This window comes from Salminus brasiliensis, chromosome 5 (genome assembly GCF_030463535.1).
Source record: "Salminus brasiliensis chromosome 5, fSalBra1.hap2, whole genome shotgun sequence".
NCBI classification, from domain to species: domain Eukaryota; kingdom Metazoa; phylum Chordata; class Actinopteri; order Characiformes; family Bryconidae; genus Salminus; species Salminus brasiliensis.
Genome location: NC_132882.1, coordinates 12,258,819 through 12,274,286, shown reverse-complemented (window position 1 = coordinate 12,274,286; position 15,468 = coordinate 12,258,819). Strand labels below are relative to the sequence as shown.

Genomic DNA, 15,468 nt, shown 5'->3' with positions numbered 1-15,468 from the left:
AGCCTGCGTTTGAAGACAGCGAGCGACTCTGCTGTTCAGACACCCAGGGGAAGTTCGTTCCACCACTTCGGTGCCAGGACAGAAAAAAGCCTGGATGTTTGTCTACCGTAGATCTTAAAGGAATGGCGGGTCGAGCCGAGCCGTACATGAAGCTCAAAGGGCTCTTGGTACTGATCGGCTTTTGACCATTGCCGTCCATTCTTGGCTTTGTAGGCCAACATCAGGGTAACTTCTAGCCAGAACCGCATGAAGCTACATAACTCAAGTCATATTTGTGTAAAATCCTGCCTCAGTCTACATGCTACCTTCACTTCAGATGTCATCTCCTAGCTTGTCAACAAATGCACATTTGTAGCTGTCCATAAGGAGGAGCTCAAACCACAATTTGTTTTTACAGCAGTGGAGTAAAAGTTAATTATACTCCACAACTGTAGGGGGAGCCCTGGAGCAAATATACTATTCTCAGAACAAGCATAATGTTAAATCAAAATCAGTGGAATTCCCTTTTTAGGACATCAGCTGTCGGAAAGTGTCCAAACTGTGCCCTATTCACTCTCCCCCACATGTATAAAAATCCAGATCACTCTACAGAGCACTGTTATGGGGAACAGAATTCAACAAGGTGGTGAACGATTTCGGGCACCTTGCTATGTGTGTGAGCTCACTGCTTTGTGACAGTAGAGTACGGCGCCTTTATGACCTTCCTCAGAGAAACAAGGCAATTGTGGGTATTCCCATAAGTGTACATTGCTTGTACCGAGTGTATTACGATGTATTGTGGGATTGTCAGAGTGCACTAAAATTAAATACTATGTTTGCGGACACCGCTACAAAATAGTGGAACCCCAAAATAGTGCCATATGTAGTGAACAGGGCCCAGATTGTGGACACAGCTATATTCTCCAGTAAATACTATAAAAATATAATTGAAAGAATTGAAAATAACCATAAATGTAACATATAAATGATGAAGTGAGTGGAATTTGAGGTGGACCCTTATGTGTGCTTATTAGATAGATCCTTCTTAATGTAAACTTCAAGGGACAACTTAGCGACTCTACACATGTTTATGCGCTCGCTGTCTTCTCACCTCTCCTTAGCCTGATAAGGATGGTACTGCACAAAAATGAAATAGTAAAAAATTGCTCAGAGTTTGTTGGTTTCTCTCTAAGCTCTGTTTACTACTCTGGCATGTGGAGTTGATTTATTTTGCCCATGTTTGCAGGCAGACTCTCTTCGTGTCTCTCAACTGCATCACACTCTGTCTCTCTCCAACTTTTTTAAAGGCTTGAATGAATGGAAAACAGGTGGTCAAACCCTGGATGCTGTGTACAAATAATCTGCCAGCTCAGCCTCTGTGTGTTTGGTTGAACTCTGCTGTGCAGAGAGGCAGTAAGAGGCTTTGAGTTGATGGCTGTGCAGGTGGCTGAAAGTCAGACTAGGATTTAATGGCCTAGATCTTCTAGAACTGGCCAAAAGGAAAAGTCCAGGTTACACATACAAACTGGGGTTAATTGTAGACAGACTGTTGAATTATATACAGTGCAAATTCTGCCCATTATGTACAAAGTGTCTACCCAATTTTTGCAGATTGGCCATTTATTGACACTAAAGGTTTATTCAAAACCAACATATATCCCCCATGTGAAAAAGTAATCACCCCCTTAACTACTAAATCAACCAGTTAACCAAATTCAAATGACAGTTGGGTTCAATTTCACTAGCCACACCCAAGCATAACTACTGTCAGACCTGCTGAATTTAAACATCACTGAAACAGAACCTGGCTGGCAGTGTGTCTCAGTAAACAGCACGTGATGCCACTTTCTAAAGAGATTCAGAAACAGATGTGAAAAAGTCACCAAAATCTACACACCCATCTGGAAAGGGTTACGAAGCCATTGCTAAGATCTGGGACTCCAGCAAACCCCAGGGAGAACCTTTATCCACAAATAGAGAAAATGTGGAACAGTGGTGAACCTTCCCATGAATTGCCAACCAATATTTCACCAAGAGCACATTAACAACTCATCCAGGAGTTCACAAAAGAACCCAGATGAACATAAGAACCCAAAAGAACTACCTGCCTCATCTGTCTGTCTACTTTAAGAAAGACACTGGGCAGAAATGAAGAGCCTTTACACCAGTAAAACCCCTTAATAATCAGGTGAAGAGCCTTTACACCTGGTTGTTCACTCACACATCTCTATTCTTCTTCTTCTTCTATGGCATCACTCAAAGAACCATTCGACCCATGTTTAATGTTAAGAGTGTATCAGGGTTTCTTTTTGGATGCGATCTATTCTGAATCTGATATTCTCATTTTTTATTGTTAATCTCTCTCTCTCTCTCTCTCTCTTTCTCTGTACAGGGATCTATCCAGCAGTTGGTGCTGACTCCAGACCCCCGAGCCCCTGATGAGCAGTGTGAGGAGGATGACCCCTATGTGAGTGCCCTCTGGGACTCCTCCCTGTCCTCAGTGTCCTCTCTCACATCCACTTCTTCTTTCTTTGATTCGCCTCCAGAGCTTTGAACTGCTAACATGAAAGCCCAAAAAATGATGAGGTTGACATTTCTCCCAATAGTTTCTTATAAAATCAACAAATAATTGTTGAAGCTTTGAACACGTAACCGTCACAACCTGCACATTTAGTGATATACTGTAGTTCAGACAAAGAGCTACAGATGAGAAGAAGAAGAGCGGAAGTGTTAGAAAGTGTGAGGTGATGTAGGTTCTCTTAACAGTGGGGCTGAAGGGTTTTTTAGAGGACTCTACAAATGGAGTTATACTGCCCTCTAGTGGTGTAAATCGAGTATTGATGGCTAATATTGTAGTGTTAGGATTTGCTGCAGGACAGGACAGCGTGTATGTCATATATTTCACATTCAACATTAAAATATTTATTTACATAGATTTCATGAGTTGTTTATCTTATATTTTCTAGAAATGCTCCAAAATAAATTATTGCTCCAGAATCACTTTACATTTATATCCAGTAAAAGTTCTCAGGCTCTTTGCGTTCTTCTTTAAAGTCCTTTTGGAGATGCACAATTTTTGTGCAGTTGTGGCTCAGCAGTTAGAGCCCCGGGTTATTGATGAGAGGGTTGTGGGTTCGATACCCGGGCTAGGCAAGCTGCCACTATTCTGCCCTTTACCCTCCCTGCTCCCCAGGTGCCACAGCAATGGCTGCCAACTCAACAGGCATGTGTGTGCTCACTGTCATTGTGTGTGTTTGCTTACTAGTGTGTGTGTGTGTGTGTGTGTGTTCACTGCAAGGATGGGTTAAAGGTAGAGGCCAAATTCCATCTGTGTCCAACACTAATGGTGAATGTGGTTGTCTTGTCTCATTTTGTGAGTGAGTTTTTAATCAGATTACTCTCAGTGTGGATTGGTGTGAAATGCTCTGTTCTGAGGGAGCTTATTGTTCACAGTGATAGTAATAGCAGTCTACATCACAGCTCTTGTATAATCTATTAAATGAAGTGTTTATGAAATCTGATTTATGATAGTTTTGGAGAGATACATGTGGGCCATTGTAAGACAAATCAGTGTTCTTGAAAATATGTTTTTCTCTGGATTGGTCTGGTTTTCCTGTAGTGATTACACATAAAAACACAAAATACACATGCAGGCTTAATATCATTCATATTTAACAAAATGAAAAACAGGTCATATTTCAACAGCCCTGGTCAAATCATGTGTTGTTGATTTTCTAAGTAAAAAAAATTATATTTTAAAACATATTTTACAGAGACACTCTCTAAAGCACAGTAAATCTGAAGCAGAATTACTGTTCTTTGCTTAATTTAACATATTGTAAATATTAACTGTGATGTAAAGTAAAAGTAAAGTATATATATATATATATATATATATATGTATTTTCACTTAGAAAACAAAGGGGGGTGGGTCCAAACTGCATATAGACAACAGCATATGCTACACACACTATACGGACAAAGGTAAGGCCTCACTGGCAGGCCAAAAGTGTTATAACAAACCCACCAGTTTGTACAGAGCTGGTGGGACTATAAGCCTTGGAGTGTTAAGTGGTTAATAAAGATTGTGTGTGACTGTGTGTGGCCATTGCAGGCATCTGGGTACGGCAGTGGGGATGATGCATATGACGACACAGAGACGATGGACGAAGTGAAGAAAGTAGTGGAAGAGAGAAAATACCCCCTGGTGAGCAGCGACACACACTCATACACACTCTCGCAGACTCCCACGCTCACATATCTAAGCTCAGATGTCTTGGCTACAAAATTGCAAAGACATCATAACATTTAAACAGTTCCGTCTTACAACCAGAACAGACAGTTACTGTGCGCCTGGACACACACACACACCCTCTCTCACATGCACACCATCTCACACTCTCTCTCACACACACACACACAACCGCTTGGCCGTGCTCTCAGCGAGTCGTGCTGAAATGCTCGTGAGCGAGCCAGCACTCACACGGCTGGAGCGTCAGGAGGAAAACATTTCCTCTGCTGAAAGAAAGTCTTTCTGTCACACTGAGGCGTTCTGATCTGGCGTTCTGCACTTCTTAATGGCTGCACAGTCTGCTTTTAGAGATAAGGACGCAGAATTCACTTGCTATCGGCGTCCTGACCTCAGAAGGCTGCCTTGTCCTTGAATGACTCTGATGTGAAAGTCTTTGAAGGCATCGTGGAAGCCCAAACATTTTGATAACGCTGGCATTTGGCCAGTACAAATGCTTCTCCATTTGCAAAATTCTCGTGGAAATATATATTTTGTGATGGGATAAACTAGACCTTCAGCTGATTCTGCTTTGATGTCAAGATCAGATCCACTTCAAACAGCAGTTTGACTTGCAGCAGACAAACACACACACACATGCACACATCCTTCCAACATCCTGTCTCCTCCTCTGAACACACATGCTTGTTTATAACAGAGATATTGGGAATTCTTTGCCCTGTCTTCAGTGATTATGTTACTGTGTGGTTCCGGTGCTTTGCTGTGTGGTCTAATGAGGACCAGAGCTTAGAGAGGCCTAGGCCCAGACCCCAGTGAGCAGGATAAGGCAAATGTGGGGTAAAGTAACCCTGGCATAGGAATAGGGGGAGGGGGTGTCTACATTATGACACCTAAAGGTAAAAAAAGACCAATGGTTAGGTTTTTAGGTAATGTGATTAAGGTAGATTCTCCAATTCATCCCAAAAGTACTGGGTGGAGCACTTTTATTCCAGTCAACACAGTTCCACTGCTCCACATCTCAATCCTGGGGGGCTTTCTACCCCTCTAGCCCAATAGTCTTATGTCTATCTGCTCTGGAGAGCCCTATTCTATTCTCAGTATGTCTCTACTGTGTCAGCGATGGGTGCAACTTAAAGTAGCTGAATGTATTCATTAGAAAATGTGTCCACAAATATTTGGACATATAGTGTATTTCATTTATATGCAACTACTTGATACATTTAATGAGTAACCATTGTTTTAGGGTGCTATTACCCCTTTCCATATTTGTTATATAAGATCTTAGTAATTATATGATTTTATTATATATTGTCTAATAAGTATTTACCTAGAATCAGTGTAGAAAACAAATATCTGCATCTTTAACATGCGTAAGAGCTTGCAGGTTGCAGATGAAGATTTTGAAGTTTAAGGACAAAAATCTATTCAAAACCTTCTCGTCCTAGCTTGAGAAGGTCTAAAAGCACTGTGTTGAAGACATATTTCTCAGCTAAAGATTACAGGGAGAAAGGCAGGCTCAAGAAAGGGTCCCATCCTCTTTGGGACAACACAAGATAAAATTGTGTGCCTGTGATAATAAGTAATATGATTCCACATTCCTGGTTTAATATGATTACTACATTTCCCTAGAAAACAATAATAAGAAAGTAGAGGATACAGGTCAGCAGATGTGAGGGTCAGAGTTAACCATCTGTTTAATGGATACGCACACCAGTTTATAGCCCTCCTTGCCTCTGGGTGAAGACCTTCTATAAAGACCTGGGTAAAAAACGACTTTCTTCAGACTGAGAGTGAGACTGATCACCTGATGAAGACCTTCTTCTCGAATCTCGTCTCCTGCCTTTTCTTCCTGGCACAAGAAATCAACGTTACAACAGTGAAGGATACAAGAGAGGGTTGTGGGAAGAGTGAAAGTTGAACATCTTGGATGATTCTCCTGTTCAGTGTGTTATTGTAGACGTACTTATTTTACACCCCTTAATATTTGTTAACTGTCTTTGACGGCTCTTGATCTGGGAACTCTTGTAAGTCTTGAAATGTCCTTTACTCAGTTTCACACTTTTCTTCCCATAGCAAGAAGAAGAGGAAGATCAGACACTTCCTGTCAGAGCTCCCCCTACTGAAGCATCTACTAGAGCTCCATCTGATGATGAAGACCTGGAAGAGGAGGGGTCCTCTGGTCAAGAGATTGAGATCATCACTGAAAAGGGTGAGTTTGCTCATCTTTAAATGGCTGAAAATTGGTATTCTTGACTAATTGGCTAATTGAATAAAGTGGCTTAAGCAAAAGTTGATCAGATGAAATCTGTTTTTCTAACATTGGTCAGATTAACGGTTGGATGAGACTTAGTTCTTTATTTGTCCAGTAGGGGCAGTGCTGCTACATCTGGGATGCTTTAGACAAGAAAATTGTCATTCTGATGCCCCATGTAGAAGGTGGGAGGAACTTTTTTGGGGCACGGGGCATGGAGGGCATGGAGAACAGTGGAATATAGAGAACATATTCCAGACAGCTTGCCTTTAAACATCCACACCAAAAGCAGCTGTACTTTAATAAAAGTTCCTCCCACCATCAGATGGTGTTTTTCTAGTCTGGCTGGACTGTTTCATGGGTGCACAGTTTTTAATAAATAGGAAAATGGGCAGAATGTTCAGAAGAACATGGTTTTCTTCTTACTTAGAAATGAAATGAGCTACTTGGACTCCTTGTTTGGCACCTCAGGGTCTCAATTCCCTATTTGTGTGTAGCTCTGTTTTATAGTACATAGCAGATTGAGTGTTTTCTCTTCAGTTCTGTTAAACGGCTGCAATGCTCTTTGTTTTTGTTTGTACACACAGAGCCAACCAGGACAGAGGAAGCAGTATATCAAACAGGAGATGTAAGGGGGATCAGTCTGCTATTATGAAGCCAAATTGCTTGCAAATTTGGCTTTCAATTGCTGTAACGTTCTATGCATAATGTTTTATACAGAAAATAATCTGTGTTTACCCACGGATTTGGTTTTGTCGAGCTGTGAGCATTCATAAATTTGTATGAAATATATGTAAATCTGCCAATTGGTTGCATTTTTTCACCATCAAGTGGAAAAAAATCATCAGTGCATTTCTACTGATTACATTTTACAGTTTTATTTCCTTTCCGTTTATTTATATTACCTCCTTCTCTCAATATTCTTAAAATGAATATCAAATGTCAAAAAAGACAGAAAAATAAGTTTTCATGGGGTGTCCTAATTTTATCTTCCCCAGACATGTACATTGAATCACTTATTGCCAAAAGAAGTATAAAGAATTTATCCCATTTTTAATCTTTAATTAACCTAAAATTTTATTTTTTAAATCAAATTTAAGTATTTGATTTTAAAAAATCGCATTTTTTTTAAAAAGCAGAGTTAATTAATGCTATAGATCTGCTGTAAGGTCTTATTTTCCTGGCCCATTATTTAATTTTTCCTATTTGCTCATGACCAGGAGTATCCCTTGATGATGCCAGGACACAAAGGGGAGAAAGGAGAACGTGGGCCTCCTGGACCTCCAGGACCACCAGGCACATCTAGTCCATCTGGCCCAAGAGGAGACAACTCAGCTTGGTTTGGAACGCCAGGTGCCCAGGGCCCTGTGGGACCACCAGGACCTCCTGGAGCTCCAGGGAACGATGGCCTACCTGTAAGTTTGCCAGAACTTGAACCTTTGCATGGAAATAACCTTTCAACAGGCTAACAGTCCTCCTTACTATAACAAAATGCTTTAGGGAATAAACAGATCCTAAACAGTAAGGCAGTAAAGTACATAATAAGAAACTGACGCCTATTGCAGCCATTACTGTGTTAAAAGTGTTGTGTTCACATAAAGGAATCGTAGCAGTAAATCTGAGCTGCTGAAAAGATGCTTTCTTGTATCGGACCACAGTGTCTTAGCACTGTCGTCATGCTGCACCACATCTGACTGTGTCTGCTTAGCTTGCCACCATCCACTAAGACTAAGGTCTCTGGCAGATGATTAAACCTTTTCTCTCGACTCAGAACACACATCGCTTCTTCTTTGCTCAACAAACGCGACTTATTTGGCAGCTCAGTCATCAACAAACTTTGTTTTTCAGCAGTCTGTTGGTTTGAGAGTCATTTGAGGATTAAGCCCGATTTTATTTTGTTGTTTATACATCAGAGGACACAAATCTCATTTAAGAGCTTGTCAGTACCTTGTAATGCAGACCTTTGACTTGAACTGCTTAATAGTGGGTTTGTTTGTCCTGTATTTCTTCATAATGTAAGACTGGGTTTAGTTTTGCTCTTTAATTCTCTGCAAGAATTTGTTGGCAGCAGCAGCGTTAACGTCATTTCATGGTGTTACACAACTGCTTCAAGTCCACACATGGAGACAGTAATAATTAGCCTATATCCTCTCTTGCACCTATTTGTATCAGACAGCAGATTTACACAATCTCATTGGATTAGATTCAGAATTTACCATAGTGTTACCACACTCCTTCACATTCAATTATGCCTCACTTCAATTCAATTTCCAATGAATCAAATAATAGCATAGAGTCAGCATATACATCCTTACCTCATCAAAAGATGCAGTTGCAAGTTTGACATCGTCACTTTTACGCAAAAAAATCATATCTCCAGAATGGCAGTTTTCCAGGAGAGGGGAAAACCTTGCACTTTCAGTGGGGGTCAATATAAACAAATATTTTTGGAGCCTGTTGGAGCATTTCTATTGGTTCATTCATCATGTGATGGCAATAATTGCCATCATATGCCAAATTGGCATCATATGCCAAAATTACAGCAACAATATGCCAAGTACACACTATACAAATTTAGCCTCTAGTTTTTGCCATATACAAATGATTGAGACAGGCAATGAACCCCCATATACCCTTTTATAGTTTATTACCCTACCATTTTTGGGTTTTTTTGTGTATCATCACAAATCAAATCTGAATCATCTGAATCAAAACCTTGCACCTCATAGTTTGCTAATTAAAATAATTATATGCTGATTTATCTGTGCTTTTTTTAAAGCAGCATTATGTAGCATTTTACCTACAAATAATAGCTTCAGAGTCATTGGGATGATCCACTGACTGTAATAGGGAGAACTGCGTCACTATTAAGTCACATTTGTGTAAAATCTGGTTACATTACTGTACTGCCTCAGTCCACATGCTTCTCTCACTTTCAGCAAAGTTCTGTATCTCTCAGCTCATTCACACACATGTGCAATTCAGTCTCAAAGTGCAAATTACACTTCCCATCTGTAGGGGGAGCCAAGGAGCAAGAAATGCCAGCAAATCATAGTGCTGCTTTAACACACTACCAGTTCACCAGTTATAACCTCTAATAACTCAAACAACGTATTATTTTTGTTATTTATTAGTTTTTTAATTATTATTGTTTAGTTTATTATTACATATTTAATTGTTATTTATTAGTGTTTTTTAATATAGATCCACTTAGTTAAGGTTTATATTATTTATGTATATTATATAATTGCTAGATGCGCCCACATGTTCTAGGTAATAACATCATAAGTCAATAGATGACTGAACAAGTTAACAGTGTACCACTTAACAATACGAGCCCCTTTATAAAGGGCTTTACGAATGGTTTAACTGTATAGATAAATGTGGGCTCACTGTTTGGTTTTGCTAGCAACAAATCACTATTGCCTATTTTTAGTTGTATTATAAGTGCTTATTTATATTTTTTAATTGGTCATGAACTGATTAACACCCAATAATATACTAGGCTGATAAAAAAAAAAAAAAAAAACATTAATTCTTGATAGGGGTTATTTTGTTTGGGGTATGGGGGTATGTTTAACTTAGAGGTGTCTTTGAATTTTTAGCCTATTCAAACTAGCTGAGGTTATCCTTGGGTAAATAGCAAAGCACTTTTGTAAGTAGCTCTGGATAAGATGTAATGTAAATGTTAATGTACCCTGCTGGACCTTCAAAATAAGATCTCACTTAAAGCCGTAAATAGATAAATAGATTAGGCCTGGCCCTGCTTCTTGTCCAAGTAAGGAAACACATACCTGTCTGGTCCAGATTAGCTTTGTTTGTGCTACATTATAACAGTAGATTTGGGATCTTTTGAGGAAAAGACAGGGAATTCTGTAAAAGACTGGTGATCACTGTGAGATTCCTCATGTTTTCTTCATCTGTAGGAAAGTGGTGTAGTTATCTAGTTATCAGTCTGTTCATCTTTCACACTTAAGATAAGTGAAAATGTGAAAAATCATTTGTTTTTCAGGGCAGCCGTGGAAATGACGGAGCGCAAGTGAGTATTATTTGGCCTTTCGTTTAGAGTGTATTTAGAGTGTTATATTTAGATGTGATTTTGCTTAGAGTTGCACTGTAAGTCGCTGTAGCAGCAAAAGAACAGTGACCCCCCTCCCAACCTTTTCACCAATTTCACAAAATAACTTGGAATGCCAACATGATTAGTCTCAGTGGGAGTATGTTTATATCCTTTACTCTGTATGCTATCAAATAAGCACATATTTTCTGAGGTCATTGTTTACTCATACCACACCAATCACTGTCCAAACCAGCTCAAACCCGAACAGTGTCTCACACATGTTCAGCAGAGCGGACCTCTAAGCCAAAACAGCGGGTGAAATTGCATGGAAATGCTTTGCAAAATGAGCGCAGCAGAAGAACTCTGGATGCAGCTCCATTATTTGTTAGGCATGGCTGCTTGATTGAAATGTAGAGTGTGACCCAGCGGCAGGCACGGAGAAGCAAAGCGAGGCTTCACTGGTGGTCCCTGGGCCTTTCATCTGTCTGTAGGTTTGATTGGGGAATAATAGCAGCACCTGCCTCCACACCTGTGTGCCTGATTAAACCAAATCCAGTGCCGTGACCTGTTTCCCTTCCCTTTCACAGAGAGGGGTTCAGTTCTTACATATGGGGTGCATGTGTGTGTGTGTAGGTGTGTGGAGGTGCTGTGCTCCCTACTTTTACTTATTTCAGATGGACTGTGTGAAATGTAAGCGTTTACTACCATTGAAATTCAAAAGTTTAGAATCACTGGGTTGGAGTCACTGTTTTGTTTTGCTTTTTTTCTTTATAAAATAAAAAAGGTTGCAGATATGTGGAAATGTAGTAATCCTGTCACAGTGCTACTAATATGGACCTTCACAGATTATAAATAATTAGTAGTAAGAAATATTACATGTGTCAGAGTGATGAACAGAGCTGTACATAAATTCCTTATTATTAAGAAAGTCAAATTAACTTCTATTAATTATTTCGAGCTCTCAGATCTCCCAAATTCCAGGCAGATATCATATCAATAAATTATTAATAATACATTATTACAATATATTATTTATAATTTATATTATTTATTACTTATCAAAACTATATATCATGGAATGTTTCTCTATTATTTTATTTTATTTTATTTTATCTTATTTTACTTTATTTTATTTTGTATTATATTATTTCCAACAGTTAATGCAGCCATGCAAGCTGATGGATTAGGAAGCGCTCTACCCATGCTTTCACTTCACCATAACTGAACTGTACCTTTTTCACAAACACTGTATCACTCCGCCGAATGCCATTACTATCAATCATATAATTAACCAAGAACTAATGTAAACACCCTGAGCAAAAAACAAAACTATAATGAATTAGACACAAACAAAACGAGTTTAATGGGTTGGACTGTGTGAGGAACTGGAGAAGGAACTGCAGGCTGTGCAGTGAGTGAATGCAGTTTGTTTCTGTGACGTTGCAACAAGGTTAAGGAACTACAATTTGGGGGTAAGGATATGCTAATAGTAAAACACTGAAGTGGTGGAACGAACTTCCCCTGGTGTCCAAACAGCAGTGTCGCTCGCTGTCTTCATACACAAACTGAAGACCCCCTCCCTCTTCCAAGAGTACTTGAGCAAAGTGTAGTGTATAGTGTTGTGGTCTCTGTACGGACTCGTGTATTTAGTAGCGTCTAAGCTTAGAGGTATGTTTTGGATCCTAGTCTGTAGACAGTAAACAGTGAGTAAACAGTGAAGCTCTTTGTAAGTTGCTCTGGATAAGAGCTTCTACTGAATGCTAAATGTAAATGTAAAACATAATTAATGCTAAATTCACGGCTACATTTAATCATTATTTTATTCATTTTCATTTTATAATATTTTATTTAGTGAAATTATAGCATGGCTGTGATGAAATACAACACTCATCTTAAGCTTTATCACAGCCGTTTGTTATCGTTATTTCACGATAACGCACTTCCTCTCTTGTTCTATTGCTTTAATAATATGTTATATTCAAAATCTGTTTTTTTCTACAGTGGTAAAATATCACAGTTAGTAATATGTTAATATTAATAATAACTTTAAATGGTAATATTATTTACAGGGTGAAACAGGAGCTCCAGGTATTCCAGGCATACCAGGTGATCCAGGCCTCAGAGGTGAAAAGGTAATAACAAGTGCACAATGCCCTGTGAAGACACGGTCATGGTCATGTCCTATACAGTCATTTGACATGGTGAAGCTGTGTTTAACCCTTGGAGGTGTTTTTACTGTTACTGCTGTTGTTTTATTATTGTATTTCTATATAACTACACAATAGCAATTAATTATATAGTTAGCAACAGAAGGATTATGTTTACTTTCAGTTTATATGCGTTATAAGTCAAATCACATGTGATATTGACTCAATGTTCATCAGAATTTCTGAGGGTTAAATGGAAAACCCCAATGAACTGATCATTTTGTTTTTTAGGGTGATCCTGGAGTTGGTCTACCTGGGCCTCCTGGACCTCCTGGACCACCAGGAAGACTGGGAAAGAATCCATATGTGGTACGTTCTTGATCTTTTCTCAGGCCAGCTGTCAGGCAGGTCTGTGGAAAGAGAGAATCTGCTCAACACATACCACTTGCTCTTTCACTAGATAGAAACACCAACTACTCATCTCATTTTTTTAAATTCTTATGCTTGAAGTCATTCATTGAAAAATATCTATGATTCACCTGGACGTCTATGATTGTACACTCTTCCACATCATGGCTACAGTCAGTGGACTGTATCTCACACTACTTGTTAACAGTGCTAACAGTGTTAAGTGTTAAAAGAAGAATTAGAGAATTGTTCTGTATTAAGCTACTTCTTTAAGGATCATCATAAGGATCTTCTTGATATGTGTCTTGAAGTAAGATCATCATCATGTTTGTTATCCATGTACAGGATGCCCTTGACGGCTCTGGATTTGAGGACTTTGACAGTGACACTGAGATCATCAGGGTGAGTATCTAATCCAAAATTGTTGGATTGCTTAAATGCATAATGAACAAATATATTGATATAATGCATTAACATATAATAACACTACCATATTACAGTGTGTGCAGAATTATTAGGCAAGTTGTATTTGAGAGGATTCTTTTTATTATTGAACAACAACTATGTTCTCAATCAACCCAAAAGACTCCTAAATATCAAAGCTTAATATTTTTGGAAGTTGGAGTGGGTTTTTTTAGATTAGGCTATCTTAGGAGGATATCTGTTTGTGCAGGTAACTATTACTGTGCAGAATTGTTAGGCAACTGAATAAAAAACAAATATATACCCATCACTTGTTTATTTTCACCAGGTAAACCAATATAACAACACAAAATTTAGAAATAAACATTTCTGACATTCAAAAACAAAACCAGACAAACAAATCAGTGACCAATGACCACCTTTCTTTACGATGACACTCAAAAGCCTTCCATCCATAAATTCTGTCAGTTGCTTGATCTGTTTACGATCAACATTGCGTGCAGCAGACACCACAGCCTCCCAGACACTGTTAAGAGAGGTGTACTGTTTTCCCTCCCTGTAGATCTCACATTTTATAAGGGACCACAGATTCTCCATGGGGTTCAGATCAGGTGAACAAGGGGGCCATGTCACCACCCTTACTGGCCAGCCACACTGTGGAGTATTTGGATGCATGTGATGGAGCACTGTCCTGCATGAAAATCATGTTTTTCTTGAATGATACCGACTTCTTTCTGTACCACTGCTTGAAGAAGGTGTCTTCCAGAAACTGGCAGTAGGTCTGGGAGTTGAGCTTCACTCCATCATCAACCCGAAAAGGTCCTACAAGTTCATCTTTGATGATACCAGCCCATACCAGTACCCCACCTCCTCCTTGCTGGCGTCTGAGTCGGAGTGGAGCTCTCTGCCCTTTACTGATCCAGCCTTGGGCCCATCCATCTGGCCCATCAAGAGTCACTCGCATTTCATTAGTCCATAAAACCTCTTAAGATATTTCTTGGCCCAGTCTTGACGTTTTATCTTATGTTTCTTGTTCAAAGGTGGTCGTTTTTCAGTCTTCCTTACCTTGGCCATGTCCCTGAGTATCGCACACCCTGTGGTTTTTGATACTCCAGTAACGTTGCAGCTCTGAAATATGGCAAAACTGGTGGCAAATGGTATCTTGGCAGCTTCACGCTTGATTTTCCTCAATTCATGGGCAGTTATTTTGCGCCTTTTTTTTCAACACGTTTCTTGCGACCCTGTTGGCTATTTGCCATGAAACGCTTGATTGTCCGGTGATCACGCTTCAAAAGTTTGGCAATTTCAAGACTGCTGCATCTCTCTGCAAGACATCGCAATATTTGACTTTTCAGAGTCTGTCAAATCTCTCTTCTGACCCATTTTGCCAAAGGAAAGGAAGTTGCCTAATAATTAAGCACACCTTATATAGGGTGTTGATGTCATTAGACCACACCCCTTCTCATTACAGAGATGCAAATCACCTGATTTACTTAATTGGCAGTTGGCTTTCAAGCCTATAGAGCTTGGAGTAGGACAACATGTATAAAAAGAATGATGTGATCAAAATACTCATTTGTCTAATAATTCTGCATACAGTGAAATAGTGAGTAGTTAGTGAATAAGGGAATGGTTGGTAAATAGGTAGACAGTAAGTTTTGCCTTTGGTGTGTCTTCACCAGGGTCCACCGGGTCCTCCAGGTCCTCCAGGGCAGCCTGGCCCTCCTGGACCCTCTGCAGGTCTTTCTCCAGGACCATCAGGGCCTCCAGGAGCTCCTGGAAAAGATGGGAAGGACGGAGAGATGGGTAAACCTGGAATTCCAGTAAGTATTCTTTCTAATAGAATACTAAAAAGTGTTATATTTGCATAAAACTAACTGGAATGCAGGATAAAGTGATGCTAAACTAATCTAATTTAGTAAATTATGCTCTCATCTAAAATATAGTTGAT

At 39.4% G+C, this 15,468-nt stretch overlaps 1 protein-coding gene across 1 annotated transcript in view; it reads left to right on the top strand.

The window, feature by feature from the left end:
* The window catches only part of col15a1a (collagen, type XV, alpha 1a), a 101,829-nt gene that overhangs the window by 50,183 nt on the left and 36,178 nt on the right, over positions 1–15,468 (top strand). Inside the window, exons 4-13 of the mRNA XM_072679392.1 lie at positions 2,372–2,446; positions 4,094–4,186; positions 6,302–6,437; positions 7,067–7,107; positions 7,700–7,894; positions 10,492–10,518; positions 12,609–12,671; positions 12,978–13,055; positions 13,440–13,496; positions 15,200–15,340. Of these exons, the coding sequence (XP_072535493.1) occupies positions 2,372–2,446; positions 4,094–4,186; positions 6,302–6,437; positions 7,067–7,107; positions 7,700–7,894; positions 10,492–10,518; positions 12,609–12,671; positions 12,978–13,055; positions 13,440–13,496; positions 15,200–15,340 (906 nt within the window). The remainder of the gene's footprint in view (positions 1–2,371; positions 2,447–4,093; positions 4,187–6,301; positions 6,438–7,066; positions 7,108–7,699; positions 7,895–10,491; positions 10,519–12,608; positions 12,672–12,977; positions 13,056–13,439; positions 13,497–15,199; positions 15,341–15,468) is intronic.